At 47.0% G+C, this 15,900-nt stretch overlaps 1 protein-coding gene across 1 annotated transcript in view; it reads right to left on the bottom strand.

Moving 5' to 3' along the window:
• Positions 1-15,900, bottom strand: part of SEMA3D (semaphorin 3D) — a 92,460-nt gene that overhangs the window by 6,115 nt on the left and 70,445 nt on the right. The window contains exons 12-16 of the mRNA XM_066633607.1: positions 14,453-14,535; positions 11,787-11,828; positions 10,430-10,587; positions 8,892-8,956; positions 4,687-4,826 (exon numbers count right to left, since the gene is read on the bottom strand). Coding sequence (XP_066489704.1) covers positions 4,687-4,826; positions 8,892-8,956; positions 10,430-10,587; positions 11,787-11,828; positions 14,453-14,535 — 488 coding nt within the window. The remainder of the gene's footprint in view (positions 1-4,686; positions 4,827-8,891; positions 8,957-10,429; positions 10,588-11,786; positions 11,829-14,452; positions 14,536-15,900) is intronic.

Genomic DNA, 15,900 nt, shown 5'->3' with positions numbered 1-15,900 from the left:
GAGAGAAGCTGGAACACTTCCCAAAAGACACACATGTGCCTTTCTAGTAAACCTCAGGAAGAAGAGATTCTGAGGCGTGAAGATGGCTAATTAAATGGATTCTCAGTGGCGAGACTACACACTGCGTGTCTTTATGTGAAAAATATGTGGCCACTTCCCCTTTCCCTCCGTAAGCTGCAGGCACACAGAGGCTGGGCAGCAATCAGGCAGGCCGAACAAGTGTGGAGACAGATCCGTGCAGCTGTCTGTGAGCCGCCCGCCGGCCTGCTATGGTTGTTTTGTGGACCACAAGACAGCTGTCGAAAAGGTTGTCGGACGATCAAGTAAGCAGAGCATGGGGCTCACAGACAGGACTGCAACAGTGCTGAATTTTCTCCTGCCACTCACTTGTCATCTGACTCTGGGCAATGAAATCCAGAGCCCGAGATGGCTAGCAACCCATGATCTGGCTGCACAGAGAGCTGTGGATCGGCTCAGATCCCTTCTATTGAAACCAATGAGACTTGGGAGCGCTGAGCTGGATCATACTGCTGGCACAAGTCCACACTGACCCATGCAGGCAGATCAGGCCCAGGAAAGGGGTCTGGATTTGGTAGGTGCCGCTGCTGCCAAACCCCCCCCCTTCCTAGGCCCACTCTGCCCATCCCCCACCCCATTTCGTCCCCGTTCTGAATCCAAAACCCCTTCCTGGGCCAGATCCGCATTCACAGATCAACGCAAACTTGCACCAGTGATATCACAGGCCCAAGCTGACCCATGGCAGCAGCCGGGACTCAACACACCGAAACTCCCCCAGGGGATACAGCAGACACCGTATCCCATCCTCTGTGTCGGGCTGCAAAGCCTGACATGGAGGTGCTCTAGTTTATGCTGGCAAAATAGCTGGCGCAGACGCGAGAAGCCAATTGTGGCACTTAGGAATTTCCTCAGGGGACGAAAGTATAGAGGAGACTTCCAGTGGTGCAGTGGTAGCTGCTTTGGTGCCACTGGGGATAGGACTGGGCTGGAACTGAGTATATTACTCAATTAATTTTTTGTGAATAGTTTAAAAAGTGCACTGACTAATCAAGCAGTGATTAAAAAAAACATTTAGTTTATTTTAATCAAAGTATACGTCTGGCAGGTGCCTTCTTGGACGAGGCCTCCCTCCTTCTCTCTCGCTTAGGAGGGAGATGGCATCCATCATCCAAAAACAAAGCCAGTTTCTTCAGAGCGATTTTCTCATTCTTATGCAGATGGATGCAAGCACAATTGATTAAAATTCATACAATAAATTGGCTCAGATTCCTTCAACTGAGCGACAGCCCTAAAAGAAAGTAATGACTTGCAAGATCAGGGTGGATCTCACAGTTACCACATGATATGGATTTTTTTACATGGATTTAGACCTAGGGAGAAAAAAGAGTCTAGTGAAAGGCCTGCATGAAGTAACAGCAGTGGCAGTGGAATTGTGAATTTGTCAGGTGTATGATCTATAGCTGTAACATCACATTAAAGCAACTGGTAAATAGTTAATGCAGAAGCATCCTGCTGAGCGTCAAATGAAGCATCATCAAGAGCGCCATCCTGGTTCCAACAGTAACTAGCCAAAGTAACTCTGGGAAGCTCATAGGTGATGACCACTCGCTGCTGAACACCTGGTGCTCTAGTGGTCTGCTGCCTCTGGGGAGGGAAGTTCTATTCCACAAATAAGGCTAATAGCTGCTGGTAGATCTGGCCTCCATGACTTTATCTAAAACTTTTGCAAAGCCAGCCAGCACCACATTTTGCACTACAAAATTCCATACATTAATGACAGTCCAGCAAACCTGAGGGTCAGAAAACCACTTTTTCCCCAAAAAAATTTATGGTGGTTTTATCGGAATTTGGGGTGCTGATTCCAAAAACGACACCTGTTTTGCCCTTTCACGTCTAATTTTGGAGACAGGGCATAGTGAATGGTTCAAACAAGCTCCTTATCAGTAAGCCTCTGCCATGGCTTTCTCACAAGGAAGCTGCTTGAACCATTCACTAACAAGGCAATGCTGCTTCCTCAAAACTAGATGCAATAGGGCAAAACAGATGCCATGTATTGAGTCAGCACCCCCAGGAATAGGTCTAACTTTTGAGACAACAAAATGTGTGTCAGCCTGCGCAATGTGCCATATCTTCACTGAATGCCCTGCCCAAGTCATTGGGTATTTCCAAGTTCTAATGTTATGAGAAACTGTCTGTTCTGGGCCTAACTGGGGCCATCAAGCTCAAATAAGAAAAAGAAGAAGAAACAACCTGTCCATTTCTACAGTTACTGCAACTTTAATGCTTCCAAGGCATCCCCAGGAAAGCTCCTTCCCAGAAAATGAAGGAGGCCACCAGATCTCTGCAGATACAGGCACCGCTTCTCGGCAGAGATTCCTGCGCTCCTGAGAACTGGCAGCTGGAGCAGCAGTGCAACCCTCAGGCCTTTACTGCCTGGAGGAGTCCTGGGGGATCATCACGAGTTAAAAGGGAGCAGATAAACCGGCCCTTCTGTCCCACTCAAGTGTGATGCTACTTTCACTGTGCACTTGTGGTTACATCACTGAATTGTGACCCACACCTGATATTCTAGAAAAAATGTATCACGATGGCCAGGATGGTGTTGTGGTTCGGGAATTGGACTTACACCTGGGAGATTCCAGGTTCAAATCCCTGCTCAGGCCTGAATCTTCCTGGGTGACCTTAGGTTAGTCATGATCTCCAAGCCTCGCCTATCTCACAGGGTTGTTGTGAGGAAAAAAGAACCGTGTACATCACCCAGAGCACCTTGGAGGAAGGAAGGATCCTTTTCTGGATCTGACACCTCATTTGCAGATTACATCATCCAGAGGGATCATGTGAGGAATAAATAAATTGGGAGTATAGGATGCAGGAAATTTTCAGTATGTTAACACTCCATGAGCCAGTGACGAGATGGGTGGTGTTAATCTCTCTCTCTCTGCTGCCCCTCCTGTCCCAAGAACATAGTTTCCACAACAAGGCAGTGACTAACTCTGGGAACACAGGAACAAACATGGTCATTTACGTGAGTAGCTCTTAAACCAGAGTGCCAGGCAGTTGACTTGTGACCCTGTAAAAAAAGCTGCCCACTGCAGGGAGCTGAGCTCCTGCTGGTGACAGAGTGACCTGGTGACAGCTCCGTCCCACCGGAGATCCTGTTCCCTCCCCACACCCTGCCCTGCCCGGCAGTGGGATTTCAAAGCATGACCGGAGAGGTGAGGCCCAGGAGATATCCTGCTGGGCCAAATGCCTGCTAACGTAATCTTGCCCTCTCCTTCCCCTCAGGAAATGACATTGTGTGTCAAGAGGAACGGCACAGAAGCCTCTGTTTCTGGAATGACGTTTAAAGGTTTGTGAAAACACTGCCACAGTTCTAGCTAACAGCATTCTGGGAACAATGTGCCACTTGCTAAGCTCAGCACCACCACCCCCAAAATACTGTGACATACATTAGATGCGCATCTGAACAAGCAGTGCCTGTTTCCTTTTGGATGAAGAGGCAAAAAGTTTGTCTATGGGAAGAAGTACAGCTGCAAGGGAGATCCTGAGTGAGCAGAGAGTAAGTGGCATCAGAGCCCTGGCTCTGCAACTCCTATGCATCGCACCAGAATGCTTGATATACTGAAGTTCTTGGCCTGATCTACTCCACAAGGCTGCTGTGAAGGCGAAAAAGAATGGGGTGGAATCACCACCTTGAGCTCTTTTGGAGGAAGGCTGGGCTAGAAATATGACTAAGTTGAAACAGTCTGTCTAAGAAATCTGGGTAAGAGAAACAGTATCTTTGTGCCTTCCTGTGCTGCCTGTTCTTCATGCATTTATGTGCACGTGGCTTCCCCAGGCCTCAGAACCCCTCCGGGACATGACAGGAAGACCAGGAGGTATAGTGAGGTCCTCCCGAATGGGTCAGGACTGTGTTGAGCAAAGTCTGTGGGTCCCAAACCTGCAGATGCAGACAGCCCATTGGATAACTGAGTAAGAGGCACTTTTTCAAGTGGGTGCTCCTTTTTTTAGCAGGGGGAGAGTAACTGGCCCTCCTCAACCCAGCAGTGCCTTTTCTAGTGGCTGCCTGCTGGGGTTCTTTTGCATCTTTTTAGATTGTGAGCCCTATTGGGACAGGGAGCCAGTAGTTCTTTTTCTCTGTAAACCGCTTTGTGAACTTTTTGTTGAAAAGCGGTATATAAATACTGTTAATAATAATTAATAATAATAATAAATTACCAGGTCCCTGTCTTTGGGACAGGCTAGATGACAAACTGAATGAAGGTATCCCTGGTTACATCTCACAGAACCCATGAAAAGCAGCCACATGTCAGCCAAGTTCATACTGCCAGGAATGTTGAGGGCACCCCTGGTGATGGGCAGACTGTGTGGCTGCCTTTCCTCACTCATCTTATTGCTCTTTAGCACCTTATCATTTCTGCTTTTCCAACTCCCAACCCCTAGAAAAAAATCAGTTGTTAAAGGAAAGAGAAGAAGAAGGAAATGATAACAGTAATTCTTCCATTTTCCATTCCCAGTGGAAACCAGAATGTTCCCAGAATGCTAGCAGGGAAGCACAACTTGTGTTGTGAGGCAAGCACAACTAAAGTATTTGCTCATTAAGACAATCCATCTCTGACTGCAGAGTCAGGTGTGGGGGCGGAGCGCGTCTGAATAACTGTGACTTACCTCTTCTCGATGCTCTTCTCCAGAGCGCTGAACAAACCACCTGATAGAAGCTTGCTGGGATTTCGGAATGCACTCCAGGAACGTGGAATTAAATTCAATGCCAAAAATCACCTTTTCCTCGGCAGTTTCATGACTAATGCCTGGAAAGCAAACACAACAACGAAGATTAACCCTGTCCTGATTTCTTTAAGCAGTGGGAAAACACGACTGATTTGGAACAGATGCCAAAGCAGCCCTTGAACTGTGAAGGAAAACAAAAGGCAAGGCAAATTGCTCAGAGCACGCTCCGGTTCACTCCGGTGCAAGCCGTTTAGACAGATGCTATTTGTGCCTGAATTGGCCACTTCTGTTTGATGGAAACAGTGATGGAATTAGAACATGGTCTACGTCCTTCCTTAGGGCCCATTCCTCTCTAAGATCCCAGCACTGAGGCAGTCGTGCCAACAGAGTGGAGGGGGCAGTCATGGAGACCTCTTCAAGGTGAGGGAACGTTTGTTCCCTTACAAAAGGGCTGCAGTGCAACTGCATCATTGCTGAAACGTTGGAAAAAGTTGGACCCTTATTCTCTTACACTCAGCAGGACTCAGGACAACGAAGACAGTGATGCTCCGGCTACCTGTCTGTTCCTCCAGATTGCTGCACGCCCCAAAGCTTGTTTATTCATAGATTTCATGGCACTGAATCCTGCCCTTCCTTCCAGATGTTCAGAAACTTGCTCACAACAGCCCTGTGTATGGAAGACTGGCTGGAGAGACAGAAATTGGCCCAAGTTCACCCAGTAACTTCCATGCCTCAAGTGGGATATGAATTTAGCTGGTCCCTGGTCCAAAATTTTATCCTTTCCACCCTGCTGTTCATGACTTCCATCCTCTGGAAAATAGTGAAGACAGGAGAACCATCTTTTCTACCCCACAGTGGTATCTATTTATCTAGTTATTCTAGAAGGGATGGTTCTGATCTAAGCTAAGGAGAATCACATGATCAGTTGAAGGCCCCCGCCCCTTGTGGGTTAGGGAAAGCAGAAGTTCTGCCCTGCAGGATTCTGCTGTTTCATAGCTCAAAACGGAAATTCAGAGTTTGTAGGTTCTACCCATGGAAAACCCATGTAGAGTCACTGCTGCTACCCTGCACAGAAAATCTAGCAACAAGTGAGACCTATGCATTTGTGCATATAAGAGCCTGTCTGCTATGGGACAGACTGCATCTGGAGCGCCTCCTCTTGTACAAATGCACACGACTAGGCCTCATTTCACCCTCAATAGCCTCTGTGTGGAAAAGAGTGATGGTGCACAAGGCCAGGGTTGCCTCCTGTTCCCTCCTGTGTATAGCCTGCAAGCCAGGAGATGCAAGTCAGTTGGCTTGCAACTAAAAAATCTTATGAAATCAGTTTCACTTGGGGAACATTTACAGTTTAACATGATTTAACTTTACTCCATACTGTAATAACTTTCAATATTTTATACTTTTCAGGCATTCTGCACACACTTTGTAGACCCATTTAGTTCAATGGGAGATCTCAGCTTGTGGCTCAAATCTTTCCCCACCCAATTACTTTGGAAACTGCTAAAAACTGGCAAACGATCCCTCCTTGTTCTTCAAGGTTTTCTCCTGTCACTTTGCAAATCTGGCTACTTAAATGAATTAGGATAAAACTGTTGCCACTGAGGACCATATAGATTTATTTTGCCTTAATTAGTTCTAGCCCTGATCAAGACCATCCTTAAGCCGTATTCCTGACCTCACTGACTTATTTCAGAGAAGACTGTTTCACCAATGCAGATTCCATAAACTTGCTGGTTCCCCCTGACACATTTCAACACACCCCTGGTTACAGTATTTTCAAAGTGCTACAGAAACTTGAAAAAAAAAAAAAAATTCTGATGGCGGATGGCCATATTCTAAGCTGTAAGTCCTAACCTAAGTTAGAGGAAACAAAACAACGAACTCTTCTGGCTTGGAAGTCTTCAAGAGGTGGGCTACAGGAGTTAATAAGACAGAATTCATAACTTGTTGGTGAAGCAGCAGATCACCCCCACCTTTGCTTGTGGCATCTCTCAGACCAAACTGCAAATATCTCATCAGGCTTCTTATTTGCATACACAAAAAACTGCCTTAAGGAGTGATTTTTCAACCAACAAAGACCACCAGCTGCTCAGAGGATGAGAAATGCCCAGTGGGATTCACTGTACTGAGTAAACCTTGTCAGTACCGGGCTCTGGAAACTCACTTCATTCCCTTACGTGGAAGGTGATGGCCAAGCACAATTGTAAGCCAACCTGTACAGAGAATGTACTCCAAATGGCTCCCAGGTCAGACATTCGATTCTAGAATGCTTCCTGTAGTAGGCAACCTTCAGTCTCGAAAGACTCTGGTATCGCGCTCTGGATGGTGGTTCTGGAACAGCGTCTAGTGTGGCTGAAAAGGCTGATTCGGGAGTGACAATCCCTTCCACACCGGGAGCAAGTGCAGTCTGTCCCTGGTCTGTCTCCCTGGCTATGGGCCTTCCTTCTTTGCCTCTTTGCCTCAGACTGTTGGCCAAGTGTCGCTTCAAACTGGGAAAGGCCATGCTGCACAGCCTGCTTCCAAGCGGGCCGCTCAGAGGCCAGGGTTTCCCACTTGTTGAGGTCCACTCCTAAGGCCTCCGACGCATTCTCGGCATCACCTGGCAGGACAAAGTTCCAAACAACACAGTCCTGGAACGTGCTGGAATCCCTAGCATGTATGCACTGCTGAAACAGAGACGCCTGCGTTGGCTTGGTCATGTCGTGAGAATGGATGATGGCCGGATCCCAAAGGACCTCCTCTATGGATAACTCGTGCAAGGAAAGCGCCCTACAGGTAGACCACAGCTGCGATACAAGGACATCTGCAAGAGGGATCTGAAGGCCTTAGGAGTAGAATGCTTCATTCTACTGTATATATGTCCCTAGCTACCTATACAACTGATTGAGACCATTATAGGTCAAAGATGATTTATTCCATCTGGAAAGCTGGGGACAGGTTCTGCATCCCCCAAACAAAAGCACAAAGCCATAGTTTGCATGGACTCTGCCTGAGCCCCCTTGAATTGGGAATCCCATAGGATTCCCTTGAATTCTAGTGTATAACATACTACAGAAAAATAACCAGAGCATCTGAAAGCAGTTGCTTTTCCTTCATCAAATATTAAATAAAATGTAACAACTATTGTTTTGTTCTAGTTTTTCCCTGCTCTAAGGAAAAATAGGACTCCCCCTCCCTGCACTGAACATTCTAAATTTATGTTAGCTTGTCATGGAAATTGCAGCTTCACCACAGGACAGAACATTGATAACATGCCCTGCACGACAACTGCACCAGTTGCCCGGGACTGAGCCAAACCGTTTGGCAAGCATGTGGGAGGCCACGTAGGAGGAGAGAGTGGGCCCTTGTGAAGAAGGAGAGAGAAAGCAGAAGATGACCCGGGTGGCTCAGTTGCCCAAATTAAGATGGGGGATCTTTTTGGAATATCTTGGGGAGTTCTGCTTACTTTCCTCTCTGGTGTAAACAGACCTCCCACAGGGCATAAGATGTTCCAGCTTCTTCTCCCACCCAGCTACAGTACCTGTAGACATGGCCTGACTCTTCTCCCCATATATGTTTTTGCCAGAGACTCTCTTTTGTGACTTCTGAAGAATCACAGATAGTCTATAGCAGGGGTGTCACACTCATTTCATACAGCCAGCTAAATTGCATTCAGGCTGCCTGCTGAGGGCTGGAAGTGACGTCATTAAGCAGGAAGTGATGTCATTAAGAAGAGGATGGCCAGAAATTAGCACTTTTCTCTCACCTAGGAGCTCATTAGCTGCAAAAGACAGAAAATAAAATGCGCAAATCTTGAGCGTATTTTCAAGATACGGGGAACCCAATTTTGACAGGGGCTTCCCTTTCAGCCGCACCCCTTCTGCTGAAGTGCCACTTTTCAGTTCAGCAGCTGAGAGGTGCTCTGCAAAGTGACGCCCCGGCAGAAGCAGCGTTGCTAAAAGGGCAGCACTGGGCAAAACCAAATTATTACATGGAAAGACAGCTTATGGTTGGAGGACCCTCAGAGATGTCACTAACAGATACGCTTTGCCACCGAACAACTGCAACTCCGGTGCAGACTTTGGAAACCGGATCTGGCATTGATCATCGTTATGATCACCCTTGCCATTTTTTTCCAGAAAGAAAGTAGTAAATATACTTACTGTCTTCAACATCCCAGCACTGGGTGATGGGGTCTCCATATTTGACATCTTGCCTTCTTGCACGCCTAGCAAGAGAACACAAAGATAGATATGACCTTCTGAAGTTATATCAACGGTGTATCTGTTATGAGGAGGAACTTAAGGCTGTTCACATAGGCACGTTTACAGAAAGCTTAGTGCTTATAGAAGTTTTAAATGTTTTATGGCTCAGTTCAAACTTCTTCCCCCCCCCCCCCCGTTGACTTAACTAGCATCGCACTGGTGGAGGCTGCTTTACAGCAGCTGTAAAGCAAAGCAGCCTCTGCTAGTGCATGCTGCAGACCTGCTGGTGGGGAGGCTGCAGCAGCCTCCTGCGTGCAGCTGGATCGACAAAGACCCACCAGAGCAGGTAAGCCTACACAGGGGATTGCAGCGAGAAGAGGAGGCGGTCAAACAGGATGGAAGGGGGCAGAATAGGGAAGTGACAGGGAGAGAGCGAATTGAGCCCAGGAGGGTGCAAGTTTGGCGACAGCAATGCAAGCCAATTCCTAACCCCTTTCCTGGCCCCGATTCCCTTTCACCAGTCAATGGAGACCTGTGCAACTGCTGGCGCAAGTCCATGACAGCTGCTGGGGCTTACTTACTGAGGAGGCCTTCAGGCCAAAATTCCCCTGCAAGGATATGGCAGTAGCTGTGGCAGTACAGCTGCATTGCTGGGCAGGGATTGAGGTAGATGTGGGCCGTTATTCTGATAATTATACACTTGGCAAAGATGGGAGAGAGAATGTCAAAGGTGAAGGAGTAATTTTTGAAGCTCTGAATTCACTTGTCCATCTATTCTATTCAGGAAGATACTGGGCCACTTCCAAGGCATTCTGAAGAGTGCAAGGAGAGCTCCCTTTTCTTCTCAGGGAGTGATCAGCGCTGGGGAACATTCAAAATCCTGACTTCCTCCACCTGCAGCGTCCAGTGGTAGAGCTCAAGAATTCTAAGCGTTGTTCAGTGAGGAATGAGGACAGAGTTTCTGGGTACTCCTGAGCTGGTGCCAGGATTTTGCTGATCCTTTTGCAAAACCCTATCAGTAAATGTTCCTGCTCTCTTTATTCCCTAATGTAGAAAAAAATACAATGCCCCTGAAAACACACCGTGCGCTTTCACCTGGCACTGCAGAACTGCAGCCACTGCAGTGTGAGATGAAAAGCCAGAGCCTTCCCGTGGAGAAGCCGGCGTTTCCAGGCACAACCTCTCACTCCACATATGCATCAAATTCACACCTGTGGATGCCGCCAAACACTCCTGCTGTGAGGGCGCACAGGTGAGCCCGGTCTATTCTACATCCTAGCAGGGAAGATGGCAGCAAGGAGCAGCAAAGGATTTCTCAGCGGTTTTCAGTCCCTGGCAAATACATCCTGACCCTGCTCACTGCTGAGGCTGGCACTGAACTTCTCCCAGGCGACCCTGGGCCCTTCAGGCGACCCCTTTATCATGGAAAGGCAAAAACTTGCTGCCTGCTCTCAGCTCTGGGAAGGCCAAGCCGGACAAACATGCCTCTTTCTCACCTTTTAGAGGCTGGTGTGTATCTGGAGCATGAGTTTCCGTCCCAGGCGCAGTAGGGGTCTCTGGCCAGGCAACAGTCTGCACAGGCCTTCCCGTAAGTGTGACATCTGTGGAGCGAGAGCTGAGCCAGTCCGTCTCTGGAACCGATGTACAATTGTTGCTGCAGACCAGGAAAGGCACAGGAATGAAATGAGAAATGCTCTTCAGCAATTTCCTTTTTTCATTTTTAAATCCACATTTTCTATTAATCACAAAAGTCTCTCTCCATCTGATAGTTTATAAAGCAGAGAACATTTGGGTTCCAATAGTCAGTCAGCAAAAAAAAAAAAAATTGCCTAAGCAATTGCTTTTGTATTGAGTCCATGTCCATTCTAAGGAGGGTCTGTCAAGTTCAGGAATGCCTCCCACCTTCTACAGCTATTCTGACCGTTCTACAGTATTTTTAAAATGTAAATGCTATTTTTTTAACCGGTTCTCTCTCGCTCACTCAGAGCTGTGAGAACAAAAGGAGGGAAGGAACTATGTAAACCACCCTATGCTCTTGGAAGAAGAGTGGTATAAAAATAAATAAATAAAATAATTATCAGCAATAACAAATAATGTATTGCCTAATATACTGCCTATTGCTTAATCATGTATTGCCTAACTTACAATACTGGCACAAGTATTTCCTTAAAACGATCCATCCACTGAAGAGATTATTATCCCTGGGCAATCACCCTCTTTCTCAGAAGAAGGTCGACAAAATGCAACATGCCTTCCACATGCTGAAAGCCAAGACAGATCTGAGCCTCTGCCAGTGGGATCATCCTTTTATCTCACCCACTGTAAGCACATCAATTTCATGAGCCCCTGTATATTCAAGGACCCTCACACACCAATGGTTCCTCGCCTAAAAAATCTTCTCAGTTGTCCACTCCTCTCCCCAAGGATCACACCACCCACATTCTCTCCCCTTGGCCCCTTCCACCAGGAAGAACTCAGCAAGCCAGGCCACCTTATGTCAACTGGTCTGTCCACTGAGAACATCAGGAGAGCTCTTGCTCTGTGTCAAAGATTTGGCTAACGGGGATGCAAGAAGAGCCTTTTCAGTTATGGTTCACTGGCTGTGGGACTCTTTCTCCAGAGACACTCACCCTACAGGACTTTGTTGCTCATTTAAAACAGTTTTACTGGGGGTGGGGAAGGGAAGAGTTTTTGCTTGGGATTAACTTTCTCTCTCCTTGTTTGTCTGCTTTGCTGCTATTTCATTCTGATTTTTGTCACTGTGTTTTTTTTATTCCGCAGACTGATGCAGAAACCCCCAGACATGAGCAGCCATGCAAGCAAATAACAAATGCCATCACAGATTGGGATTACCTGTTTTGGGGACATCTCCATAGTCAAAATTGGTGACGGATGCTGAAAAGCGAATGGAGAAACAACGGTGAAAATACAGACCTAGCACTGCTGGTACTGACATTGAGAAAGGGGGAAAAGACCCTTTGATTGATGGGTGACCTTTGACACTCCATTGAGAGGCAGCCAAATCCCTTGCAACTCCATCTAAGTTTTCAAAGAATGCTTCCTAGAAGCCTAAGTGCTTTGAATCTGGAGTGAATTTCATGTGGTAGGACTAGAAGGAGAAGGAAACAAGGTGCCTTTTCTTGAAGGCAACTACATTAATCCTGAATTAGTGTGAGTGGGTTCAGTTGCTCAGTCCAGTGGGTATTAATCCCGCCCTGTCCAAGACAGACAGTCTTGTGGATATCAAGGAGGGCACCAGGAGCCACTGATTTCAACAGATGTTCTCCAATGTAAGCTCCAAGTGACATTTGCGTGCATTGTACGCTACCTCTGCAGCTCCCCATGTGCTGGGTTGGTTTTGTGCCTGGTTGACTGAGCCAGGAAGAGGCAGAAGAAGAAAGGCAGAAGAAAGAAAGTCCTTGGGCAGCAGGCAGAACTCATGAGGTCCAGGCCAACGAACCTCCTGCTTCTATCCAGGTTTGCCACAAATGTCCACTGTTTATGCAACCTGTGCTGCAGGCTGGTCACCCCTGCTGACTGGGCAAAGAGGCACTTTTTTAAGTGGTGCTCCTCTATGTTTAGCAGGGGGACAGAAACGGACCCTCTTCACCCAGCACAGGGTCTGTTCTAGTGGCTGTCCCCTTACTTTCATCTCCCTTTGCTTTCATCTCCCCCCTCTTCCATCTCCCTGTGTCTCTTTCTTGACTGTCCTTTGGGGGAGGGAATAATTTTATTATTTGGTTATGAGAATTGCTTTGAGAACTTCATGCTTAAAATGGTACACCAATACAAAAATATGGAGAAGCTAAGAAGTCAGTGATCTTCTCCCATGAACGTCCATAGGCAGAAGGGAACAAAGCACCTAGATCCTCCCACCTGGCCAACTGGCTCTTAGAAACTTATACATCTAATTATATAATTCTGGGGTGGCTTTGTAAAAATATAAACTGACTGCAGTTCGTTTCCCCCTTCTAGTTTTTTTATTTGGTTTTCTGTAAGGAAAAAAAAAAAGTAGAGGTAAAATGTATAACGTGGAGGAACATCTGCTGAGCTAATAACCCCATTTGGTATTTAATCTGATATGGCGCCTTCGTCTTTGACGTGATGCTGCAAGTATGCAGCAAATTGGTACATGCTCAAAATTCTTGATGACTTGGCAGCCTATGGAGAGCAGTCTTGGCATCTGCAAAGTAATCTTTGTAATGGGTGTCCAAAAAAGCAGGAAGATGACACTGGAAACCTTTAAACAAGGAGAAGTCTGTGCCTAGAGTCCAAAAGTCCATGGGAGAGATTTACTTTTTCATAGAGAGTCAAGGCGAGGCTACTGCACCTGATTTCAAAGCCAGCTGAGTACTGTGGTGGCGAAACGGTGACTTTCAAATGATTCTGATACAGATCTCTGATTACTCATTTATTACACTTCATTACATCACAGTTATTGGCAATGGGGCTGCCACAGTCCTATAGCTGTACTGTTAACTGGCAGGTGTGCAAACCCTTTCCCTACAAGAGAGACCACTAATCTAACTAAAATCAATTTGTCTACTCCTGACGATCCTGCAGGTGTTTTGCCCAAACATGAGTCTTCCAATTCACTTCAAATGTCACTTTATGTGACTGTTAGGGGCAACTCTGTTAGGAGTATTTTGGTTTCTTTTTCCTACAGCCCAATCCTACACGTGTCTACTCTGAAGTAAGTTGTATAGTAATCAACGGGTATTACTTCCAGGAAACTGTGCATAGGATTGCAGCCCTAGTGAATTATAACTTCTTTTAAAAACGATCTGTTTTATTTGTCCTCGGAGAAAGTAAAAGGAAGATTTTTTAATATGGCTTTTAAAAAGTGACTTTTGGTCCAGAGTAATTTTGAAGACTGAACCCATTTTGCTGTACAGGGATCCCCCTGTTTCCTGGGAGGCGGGGCAGGTTCCTGTAGCTACCATGGATACTAGAAACCGTGGATAATAGCAAATCCTGCAAGAAGTGATTCACAAATTGCCTCCGTTATACAAATGCTTTATCTTTGTCTGATTGCAGCACTCTCTCCGTCACCTGTGTCTGTCTCTGTGCGGCCTGCAAATGCAAACAGGAGACGGGAAGAGCTAATAGGAAACGGGCTGGTGGATCCCAACCCGCTTCCGGTTAGTTCTTCCTGCTCCCTGTTCGTGTTGGCTCTTGCAAGCCACACAGAGATGGAGGAAACAGCGACAGGAGGGCTGCAATCAGACAAAGGTACATCATTTGTGCGATGGGTGGAATTTGTGAAGCGCAGATATGGGGCCCATGGACACGTGGGGTGCCGGTGGCATAGCTGGAGGGGGGTGGAGCTCTCAGCCTGACAGGGAGGTGGGTGAGCGGCCTCTCCCTTTGGAGCCATTCACGGCGGGGGGGGTGGCTCCAAAGGGAGGGGCCGCTCACCCACCTCCCTGATGGGCTGGGTGCTCCGCCCCCTCCCCAGCTACGCCACCAGGGAGGTGCACATATTTGCCTTAATTTGCATTCAGATGCATAATTCCTACCTTGAAGATCTCCAGCTCCTCCAACACCACCTCTTCCTTGTTCTCCTTGTTTATGCTCAATACCTTCAGTACTGTTCCGACATCTGAAAGGAAGGGATATTTTTGAAGACACGCAGTGGCCGGATTTCAACCTCTAGGACAGTCTATTTCAGGGTTTATTTTGATGTTTTGCTCCCTAAAATTCCTTCTCAGGAGAAGTCAAAGGTCAGTCCTGCGTCCTCCCCCTTCACCCCAAAATGTTTTGGCAGCCTTATAACACAATCCTGCCCATATTTCCTCAGAAGAAAGCCCTAGTGAGTTCAGTGGGATTTCTTTCCAGGTAAACATGTGTAGGATTGGAGCCCATTTTTCTGATGTCATCATCCATTTCTTTGCCCTTCTCCATGTCACTGGCTGTCAATGGCCAGGAAACAACTTGAGTAAGTCTGTCTACATGTTTTGGAAGATGAGGTCCCAGGGTTGCCACTTTCAGCAGTGGCCCTGAGTCCAGCATGCACTTAATTTACCTCCTTCGGACATCTGGAAACTAACTAACAACAACAACAACAACAACTGGGTATTTATATACCGCCTTTCTGGTCATTGGATTACTCCCCTGACTTTACTGAAGGCGGTTTACATAGGCAGGCGTTTCTAAATCCCTCAAGGGGATTTTTACAATCATAGAGGTTCTCTCTTTCAAGAACCAACAACATTTTAGATGGATCTTCCTGGTTTGGTCTCACTTCTGGCCTCCAGTTCTCCCACGCAGGCTGACAAGCAGGTCCATCTCTCACATGGAGGGCAGCCAAGAAGCTTCTTGCTCACACCAAGAGCAGGCGGAATCATTCAGCTGGGCTTGTCAGCTGCTTCAAGATCTGGCCATTCTCAGCCGTTCAGGGAGCTGCTGGTGTCCTCGAACTGGCGACCTTCTGATGTTATCTTCCGGCTAACGGAGGCTCCACCCTCTAGACCAGACCTCCTGCCCTATACAAGCCTATCTATACTATACAAGCCTATCCACTGAGAAAGTAGCTAGTAAAGGGGAAAAAGTTCCTTATTCTGAAATCAATGAGAGTTTCAGTATGGAGAAATCGTACAACATGCATGTTAAAACAAATTGCATTGATGTTAAGTTGACTCCATCACAGTCTCTCCAGACGCCTTGCAACAACCTGTGGTCAATCATTTCCTCACAGTGCAATCCTACTGGGCTTTAACACTGGTGGAATGTGTGTTGTGTGTTATGTGAAAAGCACTCCAACAGTGTGTGAAAGTGTGCACTGCTGGAACACCAGCACCCATGGAGTTTGGCAGCAGCAGCGGCCACTAAATCCTAACCTCCATCCCAGACCCAATCCTGCTGCCCGGGTCCATGTAGCAATTTTGCTTGCACAGATCCGCGTAGACCCATCCATGCTGCAGAGCTCAACACTAATGTTCCCAGGGGAGACCTTAATGATTCCAAC

Source organism: Tiliqua scincoides, chromosome 7, assembly GCF_035046505.1.
Source record: "Tiliqua scincoides isolate rTilSci1 chromosome 7, rTilSci1.hap2, whole genome shotgun sequence".
Taxonomy (NCBI): Eukaryota; Metazoa; Chordata; class Lepidosauria; order Squamata; family Scincidae; genus Tiliqua; species Tiliqua scincoides.
The sequence above is the reverse complement of the archived record's forward strand: the minus strand, read 5'-3'. Positions and strand labels throughout refer to the sequence as shown.